Raw genomic sequence first — 11,730 nt, 5'->3', positions numbered from 1 at the left:
TTAGTAAGTGGGAGACGTGAGCCCGTAATTGACACTACAGCATTCCAAAAGATACTGCCTTACATTTGTTTTGATATTATCGAATGAAATTGTAGTTATATCAAAATGTAACTGTAATTGTGTTGAAATGTAACTCCAGTGTATATGAAAAGATACTGAATAACAGTTTCACATTTGTGTTTGATATTATCGAATGAAACTGTAGTTATATCAAAATGTAACTGTAGTTGTGTTGAAATGTAACTGCAGTGTATATGAACAGATACTGAATAAAAATTTCACTTTTGTGTTTTTATATTATCGAATGAAACTGTAGTTATATCAAAATGTAACTGCAGTTGTGTTGAAATGTAACTGAAGTTGTGTTGAAATGTAACTGCAGTATATATGAAAAGAAAGTGAGTGGCGCGAATTCATCCGTCTGTTTTCATTAATCAAAACGACGTCGTTTTGGGATCGCGGTCCACAATGCATTGTGGACCACGGTCCACGATATAATTTGCGTACTACCAGAGCCTCCAACCTGAATTCCTTCATATGCTATATACAAATTTTTTTTTAAATATGGGCCCCCAAAATTTGGGGGCCCTATGCAATGGTCTTGGGCAGACATGCCCAGAGCCGGGCCTGAACACAATGACCCGAACCCGAACTTAAAAGACTGAGAGCGACATGTAACACAATGAAAAGAGGGCAGGTAAGGGAATTGGATGAAGCACAATAAAGGGTGGGAAACCAAGTTAGGTGAAAACAGAATAGCGCGATATAAGCAGCCAAAGGGGTAGAAAATGATACAACTAAAGGAATCGGACCAGCGGCATCAAAACTTGACAGAGTGGAAGAGACACCCTGGATGATTAGTCTAAAGAGGGGGTTAGTCCGTTTGCTATGAAGAAATCGAATGATCAAGCTAGTCAGACAGTCTGAGGAGGTAGCATGGCTAGCAGAGCTAGTCTGATAGATAAGAAGAAGAACGAGTGCGCTAATAGGTCCATGCAAAGCCTGTTGAATGGCTGAAGGAGGTAGTCGTAATGAGGGCAACTGATTGGCTAAGAGGCAGTCAACAACAGGCCAGCCGAATGATAAAGAGAGCTAGCCTATTCACCCAAGGTCTAATGATTGAGTTGACCGATCGGCATAGAGTCAAAAGGGACCGACTGCGTAAAAGAGAAAGCCGCTCGCAGAGAATAGTAAGAAGGGTGATCCAAGCACTCGACAGGAGCAAGTAATGAGGGTAATCAGTGCGGAGTTAATGACAATGATGATATTCAACGCGGAGGAAACGAAAAACTAGCATGAACCTTCAATATGAACCATATAATTAAGGAACAATATAAAAAAATTAAAGGATAATTATATAATTAAGGATAAATTAGAAAATCTCAAGGAAAAATATAAATATAAACAATCTGAACCATCCATTTGATTTAATAATTTGACTGTCATTTTTTCTAGGGAAAATTGTAATTTATGCCCCTCCATAATATGCCAATTATCAATGTCACCCTTGAATTATTAGTGGTGTAAATATTGCCCCTCAATTTTAAAAAACGGTACATATATTGCCCCTCCCATGGTGTAAATATTGCCCTCCTGTCGGTACGGGAGGTGCAATATATGTATCGTTTTTGAAAATTAAGGGGCAACATTTACACCACTAATAATTCATGGTGACATTGATAATTGACATATTATGGAGGGGCAAAAATTACAATTTTCCCCTTTTTCTACCCATTATAGGCCTAACTTTTTTTTGACTCAAAAAAATATGTATATGTATATATATATATATATATATATATATATATATATATATATTTGTGTGGTGTGTTTTCTTAACATTGAGTGGTGTATTTCGTAACATTGAGTGGTGTGAACCGCACGGCCGCACGGGAGAGCACGGCCGCACCTGAACCTGACCATATATATATATATATATATATATATATATATATATATATATATATATAAACTATAAGAGTGTTAGGACATCATTTTTATTTTCGATTATCACTATCTACAATAATATTCATATTTACTATAATACTATTATTTTTATTACAAGTTGAAAATATTTATTTTGATTATATTGAAAATAATAATTTTTATTTTATATTAATTATTTAATATTTAAAAAATGTAATAAGCATTTACTTATTTTAATTTTTGTTTTGAGTATTAATTTAATAGTGTAATGCGTGCATTATAACTAGCTAAGAGATACGGAGTAAATTACAACTTTCGTTGCGGTATTTCACTTAGCGTTCGATGCGTTCCTGTCTACTTCTTTACTATAGACATACTGTGACGAGTAACGTAAATGGGTCCAAAACTACGTCGTTTTGTCTCTTTTTTTATTATTATTTTTTAAATTAGTAAACATATTGCTGAATATAGAGTTGTCCAAAAATATGTGAATGTAGAGGTTTCAAAGTGTGAATGTAGAGTATATACATTGCGTAGACTTATGATTGTGTGGATGTAGAGTTGCCCAGAAATGTGTGAATGTGGAGGTTTCAAATTGTGAATATGGAGTATAGAAATCGTGAATGTAGAGTTATGCATGTGTGAATCTGTAATAGAGTTAAGAAGTTCTAGCAACTTGTAGCCCTGTAATGTGTGAATGTGGAGTTCTCAAGTTGTGAATATGGAGTATAGGACCTATGAATATAGAGTTTTGAATGTGTGAATGCATAACAGTGGTAATATAGTTACTAAACATATAATCCTGTAATGTATGAATGTGGAGTTTACAAATTGTGAATGTAGAATAATGTATGTGAACGTAGAGTTTGTGTTCCACATTTCAGGCCAATATATTTAGTTAAAAAAAATGGCGTCGTTTTTGGACCCAGGTCCACCTTGGACCTGAGTCCACGGCATAACTACTGGACGAGTAAGCACTCATTCACAAATACTATCCAAGATATAGTTTTACTATGTACGGTACGGAGTATAATAAATATTAGGGTTGTTAAAGCGGGCTGGCCCGCGGGCTAAGAATCTGTGTGGTCTTAACCCACCAATCCTTATACTGTGGACCAGGGTCTACCGTGCCTGGTCCAAAATGATGTCATTTAACTAAGTTAGTGGGGAGTTGACGCGCGACAGACACCATTTCGTCCGTCCAATTCTCATTATATGTAATTCTATGTATTCTATTCAAAAATTATGTGTATTATAATTATGTACATTAATGATTTGAATGTCATGCCTCATGAAACATAGATGATAATACTTAAGCTTATGATTCTATGTATTCTATTCAGAGATTATGTGTATTCTAATATATAATTCTGTACATCAATGAGTTGAATGTCATGCCTCATAAAACATAAATGATAATACTTGGACCTATGATTTTGTGTATTCTATTAAGAGATTATGTGTATTGTAGTATATAATTATGTACATTATTGATTTTTAATTACCATACACAGAATCCGTGTAAAGAATACACAGAATGCCAAAACAGAAGGCACAGAAAATTGTCACACACGCACACATAACTGATCTTAGTGTTTACACTACTCCAATGGTTAACAGACATAATCCGTAACCATAATACACATAATTCATAACCATAATGTACATAAATGATGACACCAAATACCCAAACACATCAGAACCTACGCATAACTCATCTTACACTATTCAAGTGATTAACATACATAATTGAGATGAATGTACAAAATTCGTGGCCAAAATACACAGAATGTCAAAATAAAATGTACAAAATATCATCACAATATACACAGAACTCATTTTATAAATTAACGGCCAAACAGAAAACGAGATTTCAACAAAAAAAAAAATCGTTAATTAAAAAGATCCAAAATGACATCGTTTTGGAATTGTGCATCCTAGTCCACGATATAAATAACCCTAACCCGCTCCATGCGAGGTGTCGGGCCTCGCGGGTCAGTCCACAGGCTGACACTTTTAGAAAAAAAAATTTAAAAATTTAGGTGACAAATTTAATATTCCATTTTAAATTATTCTTTATTATTCGGCAGAGAACACAAGAACATTGAATGGACTATTCGGCCACAAGCAAGAATATGGCTGTCACCTGGGGAGAGAACACACTATATGACTACTTGCTTAACCCCATGAAGTATATTCCTGGAACCAATCCTGGATTGAAGAAGCCACAGGAACATGCAGTAGTGGGTGTACTTTTATGACATTCTTTTAGACTTCAAATATCGAAGTGCATACTTCCATTTTGTTAGATATATTATATATATATTTGCTTGGTAGCGGGTCTTTCTTTTTGTAATTCTAACATGCTCTATTGCGGGATGGGTGCGGATCAGCCTGTAGGTTTCGACCCACTTTAACAACCCTAATATAATAGATTGTTGGTTGGTTTTTGAAAATATATAAGAAATTTTAAATTCATGTTTTCACAAATATATCATAAGTTCGCCAAAATCATATGTAATTTTTTTTTTTTAATACAACTGACCTTATTACATTGTAACATCGGTTCAACTATACTTTCTCAACCTATTGAAATACAACTGAGATTCGATCTCTTGACATTAGGGCTGTTAACGAACAAAACTTTCGACAACTACTCGTGTTCGAGCTCGGTAAGCATTCGTTTATGTTCGTTTATTAAGGTAAACGAACATTAACAAACAAAATTTAGAGCTCGGTTAATAAACGAACAGAGTATGAACAGTGGTAAACTCATTTGCTAAGTGTTCGCGAACAAGCTCGTTTGTGTTCGTTTAGCATTGTTCGCGGACAAACTCGTTTAGTGTTCGTTTAATAACGTTAACGAACACGTTCGTGAACGTGTTCGTGAAGGTTAACGAACATTAACAAATGCTTAACAAACGAACACGAACAGGATTTTCAAAAAATCTTAATAAACGAACACGAACACAAACACCCTAAAATCGTTAACAAACGAACACGAACAACCCCGTTCGTTTATGTTCGGTTCGGCCCTACCTGACCTCCCATATGGAAGAGTCACTACATCTCATTTAAGCACAAGGGAGCTACTGATCTTACCATAATTACTTCTTAAATAGGATCGTTACATGACCTTTAGTTTTTCCAGATGACTCTCGGAATTGGATGTATCTTGCCCAATTATCCGATTTACATGTCAACAATATATATACATGGGGAGCTTGGCCCTTGGGTTCCTTCCTTTCGCGAGTCAAATCAGTCAATGTTTAAGTTGTATTGTGCTCCTCTATGGCGGCGACTCCGAAAGATCACGTAGAAGAAATCCGCAGAAGAAAGTTTAAAATCGGAGTAGAGTCGAAGTCTCTGAATGAGGACGGCGATTATTCCGTTAGCGATGACATCCATCAAGCCGTTAAGCTCCTCTCCGCCGAGCTCTACTCCAAGGATGTCCACTTTCTCATGGAACTCATCCAGGTAGGTCTTCATTCTTCTTCGTAAGCTAAGCCATCTCAGCGATTAACTCACTCTATCATCATATATAATGCAGAATGCGGAGGATAATGAGTACGAGGAGGGAGTGGATCCCAGTTTGGAATTCGTTATCACATCCAAAGACATAACGGACACCGGAGCCAAGGCCACGCTCTTGATATTCAACAACGAAAAGGGATTCTCCCCTAAGAATATTAACTCCATTTGCAGCGTTGCGCGTTCCACCAAGAAAGCCAACCGCAAGACTGGCTATATTGGCGAGAAAGGTTTTTTAAATTTCTTCATAACAATGACAATATATATATATATATGCTTTGTTTTTTCTCATCTCAAGCATAAAAAAAAATTATACTCCGTATTTAATACTATACACCTCCCATGTAAAACAAAAAAACAAGTAAATACTTCAAAATAATGGATAATTAAACAAACCTCAAAAAAAATGATGATAGTTTTAACTCTCATATACGAATACATACATGTTTATATTTTCATCAAAATTTTCACAATGTATTTGTCTGATACCTCAAATTGTTTAGATTTTATCCCCATTCGGCAATTCCTATTATTATATATAATATATAATATATAATATACTAAACAAATAATGAGTTTTATATACCATCACAGTCACTATTCCCTCTAATTTAGCTCTGTTAATTGAATTCAATGATGATGAAAGGAATGGGAGTTGTTTTTATTGTCTTTTTCACAGTGTCACACCATGTATATTAATTATTAGTTTAACAAATGTGGCTAGCTAGCTAGTCAGTTTTGGTAGGTATATATAATCTTTGCATTGCAATTGTGTGTGTGTTTCAGGGATTGGGTTCAAGAGTGTGTTTCTGATCACAGCCCGGCCTTACATTTTTAGCAATGGCTACCAGATTCGATTCAGTGAGGAGCCTTGCAGCAATTGCGGTATTGGGTATATTGTTCCAGAGTGGGTGGTGGATGACAACCCTGTTCTTGCACGCATAAGACAAATCTATGGTTTTTCAACCTGACTCCCTACCACAACTCTAGTGTTGCCTCTCAAGTCTGACAAGGTGAATCCTGTGAAGCACCAACTTTCAACCGTTCACCCTGAGCTACTCTTGTTTCTTTCAAAGATACGCAAGCTCTCAGTCAGGGAAGACAATGAGGATCCAATGCTCAATACTGTGAGCACAATATCCATTTCAAGCGAGAGAGATATTGTTAAGAAGAAAAACATTGATGCCGAGTCCTATCTGCTAACTCTGGCTGCTGATGAAAAATTGTTGGGTAAACAATGCAGTTACTACATGTGGAGGCAAAGATTCCCAGTCAAGCAACAACATAGAGTAGACAGAAGAATGGATGTTGAAGAGTGGGCGATTACACTTGCTTTTCCAATTGGAGAACGTCTCAAACGGGGAAGTACCTCCTCCTCCTCAGGAATCTATGCTTTTCTTCCTACGGATATGGTCACCAACTTCCCTTTTATAATCCAGGCAGATTTCCTGCTTTCGTCATCCAGGGAGACTATCCTTTTAGATAACCCATGGAACCAGGGAATTCTCAACTGTGTTCCCTTGGCCTTCCAAACTGCGTTCACCTCTGTAGTCAAAGCGAATGAAGATGCTCCTATGTCTACTCTGATTCAAATGTTTGGCTTTTTACCAGTTGCAACTTCTTCTTATCCAACTTTTAATGCCATAAGAAATTCTATCAAAGAGAAACTGCTAGAGGAGGATATAATTCCATGTCAGTCCTACACAAAACAGAAGTTTTTCCGAAAACCAAATCAAGTGGGTAGGCTGCGGCCTACCTTTTGGAATTTATTGAATAAGGCAAGGAGGCAGGGGGTCACTTTGCACAACATCTCTTCCCATGGAAAACCTATTCTGAATTCTGCGTTTGATCGGGCGGAGTACAACGACATTTTGAACTTCTTGGACGTAAAAGAGGTTGAAGATGGGTGGTATTCAAGGTGCATTCGGAGCTCTGGTCTTGTTTTAGACGTGTCCGAAGATCTTTACTTGGAATTGTTATTATTTGTTGCTGTCAACTGGACACAGTCTTTTTCGAGTACTGATATGGTGGAAATACCATTGCTGAAGTATGTTGACAGTAATGGGCATGTGGCGCTGTATAGCACAAATGACGCAACTAAAGGTAATCTCAAACTGCTTCTGTGCAAACGCTCTTCTCAAGTTTCATGGCTGACTGATTGGAACAAAGAGTTCCACTGCTTTAATGCACATTTCATTGCTGAATCAACACATAAAGAATTTTACAGTTCTTCTAGTAAGTGGGAGAAAGTGTTGAATTGGCTTCACGGTGAGGTGAATGTTGAGTTTGTAGATGTGCATGAGTATGCACATCTGATCCACAAGTCACTGAGTCATGATCCGGCACTTGTCCTCACATATGCTCATTTCTTATATCACTCGCATCGGAATCTGTATTTGTCTGGAGGACAAATTGATTCGCTTAGCAGTGACATGCCGCTTGTTGATGACTATGGGCAAGTCACCACCAAAGGAAAAGGTGTTGTTGTACCTGCAAATGGAAGTAAATGGGTTCAGCTGATTGGTTCAAATCCATGGAAAAGTGAGGGTTACATTGAGCTCGGAGAAGACTATTTGCATTCTCGAAGTTATGCTGATGTATCTACCAAGAAAGAAGAGCTCCTTGAATTTCTTAAAACTTATGCCGGTGCTTTGGATATTCCCAATTTGCCTCCTCCTGATGCTACACTGTCCAGCTTGTCTTCACCACTAACAAGGGAAAACGCGTTCATGCTGTTAGATTGGATTGGTAATATGAGAATGAAAATGCCGGCGAGGTTCTTAGCCTGCATACAGAATGGAAGTTGGCTTAAAGTCCGTCTATGTGGTAATCCTGGCTACCGGCCACCATCACAATCCTTCTTCCATTCCTCATCCTGGGGACATCATTTGCAGAATGAATCACTGCGTATTGACATCCCTTTACTTGATCAGGAGTTTTATGGTGGCCAGATATCCAACTATCAGCAAGAGCTGAAAACAACCGGTGTCATGTTTGAATTTAAGGATGTATGTCAATCTATTGGGACACATTTTATGTCTCTGGCGGCTTCTTCAACTTTGTCTAAAAATGATGTCTTCTCAATACTTTATTTCATTAGGTATTTGAGGGATAAGTATTTTTCTCCTGATGAGTTTATCAACAGTATCAAAGATAGTAGTTGGTTGCAGACAACGCAGGGCAAGAGGAGCCCAGGACAATCTGTTTTCTATGGTAACGAATGGGCTGCTGCCTCACAGATTAGTGACATCCCATTTGTTGATCAAAATTATTATGGTCAGGGTATTCTTGCTTATAAGGAAGAACTCAAGCTGCTTGGTGTCGTCTTCGGTTTCAGTCAAAATTTCCAGCTAGTTGTTTCCAACTTGAAACCTTCAGAAAAATTGAGTTCATTAAGTGCTGAAGCAGCTCTCATGGCACTAGACTGTATTCACCATCTAAATTTAAATTCTTCTGATAGATTATGCAGGGCACTCAAGGAAAACAGATGTCTAAAGACGGTGAATAAGGGATACAAATTTCCTGCTCAATGTTTCCTACCTGATCCAACCTGGGCTTGCCTTCTTCAGGTTTTTGACAGCTTCCCTCTCATTGATGAAACATTTTATGGAAATAGAATCTTTTGCTACCAGAATGAGCTGGACAATTTGGGAGTGATCCTTAGTTTTAAGGAAGTGACTGGAAAGTTTGCTCATGTTTTTAGGCAGCAAAGTGCTTTGAGTAAAAGCAATGCACTTTCTTTCCTTGCATGCTATAGGAAATTAAAAGGAACCGTCTTCAATTTACTGTCAGATGGTAAGGTTGAGAAATGCATTAAGGAGGTAAGGTGGCTAAGAACTCGACTAGGAGTCACTAGTACACCGAAAGAGTGCATCTTGTTTGGAGAAAATTGGGAATCGATCTCTTCTGTCTCTCTATTACCATTTCTCGATGATGCTTATTATGGGCAGGACATTAAGGAGTATAAAGCTGAGCTTAATAAAATGGGCGTTGCTACCACTTTCAAAAAAGGCACAAAATTTGTGCCTGCAAGCATCATTCGTCTGCCTCAGAACCCAAGTTGTATTTCACCTTCTGTTGCAATTTCACTGTTGCATTGCATACAGCATTTGCAAAAGGATCATGAAGACAATCTGATCTCTGATCTTGTGGAGAAACTTAATAAGAAGTGGATCAAGACTCAAGGGGGTTACCGAAGTCCAAAAGAGTGTTTGCTTTACATTTCTGATTGGAATGGCATGTTAAAGCAAGAGGACGGACCATTCATTGATGAAAAGTTTTATGGTCCAAATATTTTGTCATACAAAAAAGAACTTGAAGTTTTGGGAGTTGTGATTGAAGTGAAAAATGGATGCTCATTGGTTGCTGGTTACCTTGGTGTGCATTCTAATCGCACCACTATCAATCGGATATATACATACTTGCATAAACATGGCTGGCCTACTAGCGATGATAATGTAAGTGCAGAGATATGGATTCCCAATGGGGAGGATAGCGGAAAGTGGGTGAGTCCTCAGGATTGTGTTTTCCATGATAAGACCAATCTTTTTGGTTCACAGTTGTTTGTTTTAGGGAAGTATTACAGCAATGGATCGCTGCCTTTCTTCCGCAGATTAGGAGTTAATGACAGTCCTGGCCTGGAGGACTATTTCAAGCTGTGGAAAGCATGGGAGTGTGGAGAGAGGAGATTGATGGCTTTTGAGTGCTGTGCCTTTTGGGATTTTGTAGTGAGGAACTGGAGCTCAAGGACAAAAAAATATGTTGAAGAGAATTTATCAAAACTTCCGGTTTGTTCAGGTCCAAATGGGATTTTGTTGCTTGACAAACTTGAAGTTTTTATAGCTGATGATCTCTACTTGAAGGAGCTTTTCGAAAAAAGTTGTGTGCCGCTGTTTGTTTGGTACCCCCAGCCTAGCCTGCCATCCTTGCCCCGAACCAAGCTTCTCAATATCTACTGGGAAATTGGTGTTCCATCTTTGTCTGAATCTGCCCAGAACACAGGACTTTCTTCAATTGACTGTACCGGGCTGGAAAGGGCCAATCCAGAAATGGTGTTTGTTGAGAATCCGAATATGTTCAGACTCATTCTTGGTTTTCTAGCTCAGCCTTATTTGGAGATGGAAGCGGAGAAGAGGCACGAATCTCTGAGGCGGCTTGTAAACACCAGCTTTCTGGAGCTGAAACAACCAATCACGGTCGACTACACGCTGTCGCTTTCGTCGTCTGGGAAAATCCTGACTGCCAAAGCCAGCAGAATGATGTGGTGGGAGAGAGAGCGGTCCAAGTTTTTCGTTACAAAACTGGAGAAATCAGATGGCTACAAAGGCGTCCTCGAGTATGCTACGTGTTACTCAGAACAAGTTTCCAAGGGAATATTGTGGGAGATAGAAGATGAGGAGGAGGTGTTCGAGCTCGCTGAATTAATCAAGTTGGGCTACATCCTCAAGTTTGATGAGGAGGCTATCAGGTTCCTGATGATGACCAAGAATCTGGAGATTTTCATGGAGGATGAACAGTTTCTCTCATCTCTAGCTCTTTCCTGCTCATGAATAGGTAATTTTTTTTTTCTTTTTCAATTTTCATGACAAAATGCATTCCTATTACAAACTGTTGCATATATATTTATTGTGCCTTATTTGCATTAACTTTTCTATAAATTCAGATTTCTTCATTTGGCAAGGCAAGGGAAAACAGAAGAGAAGAGAAGACTGAAGTGCAATATATTGGACTGTTTTCTGTGTATTTTGTTGTGCTTATCTTCAGCGCAGGCGCAGCTAACTTGTCTGATATGTAGCCTTGACTACGGTTCTTGTTGCGGTTCCTGAACCGGAGGTTTTAACTAGAACTTTTTTTTAAAAAAAAATCAATGCACAATTTAAATCTAAACCGTAAATGTTAAAGACCTTGTGGTCAAGCGACATGAAGTGGCTATCTCAAATAGGAGATCATTGGTTTGAATCTCAGTGGTGGCGATGTTGACTCGTTAGGCTTCAATATGTTGAGAAAGTATATATGGACAGATACTACATGTAATAAGGTCAATAATACTAAAAAAAATGTGCAGATTTTTAATTTGTATAGTAAAGTTAGGGATAATTACAAAATATTAATTCGTTTTCTTAAATTTAATTTCGTGCATTCAATTTTTTTTTAGATATAATGTTGAGATTAGTTCTTAGTTTTCTCCTAAATACTTATTCTCATATGCTCCAATAGATGTATATTGTCTCGATCAGGTGAGGATCTATGCTTTAGATTAGGTGAGGATGTGAG

The 11,730-nt window shown here is 37.8% G+C and overlaps 1 protein-coding gene across 1 annotated transcript; it reads left to right on the top strand.

The window, feature by feature from the left end:
• Positions 1-5,193: 5,193 nt before the first annotated feature.
• LOC116004268 lies at positions 5,194-11,518 on the top strand. The gene is made up of 4 exons (XM_031244243.1): positions 5,194-5,403; positions 5,477-5,687; positions 6,244-11,010; positions 11,120-11,518. The coding sequence occupies exon 3, from the start codon at positions 6,573-6,575 to the stop codon at positions 11,004-11,006; it is 4,434 nt and encodes a 1,477-aa protein (XP_031100103.1). The 5' UTR covers positions 5,194-5,403; positions 5,477-5,687; positions 6,244-6,572; the 3' UTR covers positions 11,007-11,010; positions 11,120-11,518.
• The last annotated feature ends 212 nt before the right edge of the window (positions 11,519-11,730 follow it).

Source organism: Ipomoea triloba, chromosome 14 (genome assembly GCF_003576645.1).
Source record: "Ipomoea triloba cultivar NCNSP0323 chromosome 14, ASM357664v1".
Taxonomy (NCBI): domain Eukaryota; kingdom Viridiplantae; phylum Streptophyta; class Magnoliopsida; order Solanales; family Convolvulaceae; genus Ipomoea; species Ipomoea triloba.
Note: the sequence above shows the minus strand (reverse complement) of the source record. Positions and strands in the feature narration are given on the sequence as shown.